The 1,945-nt window shown below is 39.4% G+C and overlaps 1 protein-coding gene across 1 annotated transcript in view; it reads right to left on the bottom strand.

Annotated features, from left to right (window-relative positions):
• Positions 1–216: 216 nt before the first annotated feature.
• The window catches only part of ASB2 (ankyrin repeat and SOCS box containing 2), an 11,939-nt gene continuing 10,210 nt past the window's right edge, over positions 217–1,945 (bottom strand). Inside the window, exon 6 of the mRNA XM_010015288.1 lies at positions 217–392. Within this exon, the coding sequence (XP_010013590.1) occupies positions 217–392 (176 nt within the window). The remainder of the gene's footprint in view (positions 393–1,945) is intronic.

Raw genomic sequence — 1,945 nt, 5'->3', positions numbered from 1 at the left:
GGCAAAGCTACATGAATCTCGCACCCCACATTCTTGCTCACCCAATCCCAACCCACAATTACACTCATCAGTTTATGACTTTGAACCTGAGCTCTGCAAGCAGAAAGTCCGGTTCTCAATTGGCAGCTCACTTGCTTGAGATGCTCAGAATTAGATGCGGGACATTCATAAGGACTTTGGATTCTTGTCTAAAAAGTCTATGAAATGAACTAAAACTTACTTGCAAATCCCTTTTTTGGCTGCTATGTGAAGAGGTAACAGGCCATCCTTATTGGCTTTGTTAGCATCTGCTCCTTGGGACAAAAGAAACTCCACAATAGATACGTGTCCATTTTTACAAGCTTCGTAAAGAGCAGAGGCGTTATCACTGGCTTGAGTGTTTATATCAGCACCTAGGAAGAAAAGAAAAAAATCTTAGTAAAACAAAAAGGTCAAAATCAGATGGAAATAACATGCTTTGAGTGAATATGTACATCACCATGACACTGAAGCTACTAAGTGTGGTGGAAGCAGATGTGAATGAGGTCATCACAGGTGATACAGTCATATCAGTTATGTAAAATTCTACCATAGTTTTCCACTGGCTTTTAATATGATGCACATTTTATGAGGGAAAGTTTAACCTTGGGTGGAAACTTTTATCTGCCATTCATGAATCCAACCTCCATTCAGCATCGGGAAGAAATTCTTTATGATGAGGGTGGTAATGCACTAGAATGGATTGCCCGGAGGTGTTGCGGATGCCTCATCCCCGGCAGTGTTCAAGGCCAGGTTGGACGGGGCTTTGAGCAACCTTGTCTAGCGGAAGGTGTCCCTGCCCATGGTAGGGGGGTTGGAACTAGATGAGCTTTAAGGTCCCTTCCAACCCTATGATTCTAGGGGATTTGGGGTCATTTTTTCTTGAGCTCTACTGTGTGCTTCTCTTAATAAACATCATACAACTATAAACCAAGACCTAATAATTCTTGACCACAAAAAATTTGAAATCTATCTTTTTCTGTGTTAGATATTTAAGGCCTGAAATCCTGGGTTTCAACTGTAATATACTGTACCATCATATCCTCAGGAAGGCTGCTTTATGTGTATCCTAAATGGAAATGACAGTTCACTGGAGTTCTGCTTCTAAACTCCAGTAAAGATGCCAATAAGTCTCTCATTTGATCATGAAAGCTCCCTGCCAAAGAGAACATTTCCCTGTCCTCTCACCCCACACTGAAACATGTGTTTTGTTTGGTCCTTTGAAGATGTTGTAGCTGGAAACATCAGGGAAACTATGTGACAAAACATAACACAGGACTATGTTCCTAATGAAAAAGAAATTAAAAAGAAATCCTTTTTATGATGAACATTGCTCATCACAAAAAATGCAGTGATACCATTCTTGGGATTCTCAGAGGAGCTTTTCAGGGCTTCAAAAAATTGGACAGCTTTATTGGATTTTCTTCTGTGTATTTTTCTCAAAATTGAACTTTAAGGAAATCCTGACAGCTATTTAAGCTGAAACTCAAATTACAATCTGCCTTAGTTTCTAAAATTGTAGGCAGTATGATGGACTAACTGGTCATATAAAACGGACTGACAATGCTAGCTGGACAGCAGAACACATCCTTTGTTCCCCAACTCTCGTATCTTTCTCAGCCATACTAACTGCTTCAGAAGTTTTTCTTCATTGCTGCTTAGCTCTTGTTTCATAAGTGCAGGACACAACTCTTACCTGCATTCAAGGCATTAGTCCACAGTGAAAATAAAATATGCCTCAGAATAGTAGTGAAGTCTGTTGTGCTTGTTGTAAGGCTGTTTTACGAGTGGAGCAGTAAAAGGCAGGTTTAATGTAAACTAGATTCAAATTCACTCTATTTATATATTTGAACATATACACATGGGGAGAGTTTGTCTGCTTCTCCTTAGTGTTAATCCATTAACTGTACAATAGTACTTAATCTAT

This window comes from Nestor notabilis, unplaced genomic scaffold, assembly GCF_000696875.1.
Source record: "Nestor notabilis isolate BGI_N333 unplaced genomic scaffold, ASM69687v1 scaffold26785, whole genome shotgun sequence".
NCBI lineage: Eukaryota > Metazoa > Chordata > Aves > Psittaciformes > Psittacidae > Nestor > Nestor notabilis.
This window is presented reverse-complemented; position numbering and strand designations above follow the sequence as displayed.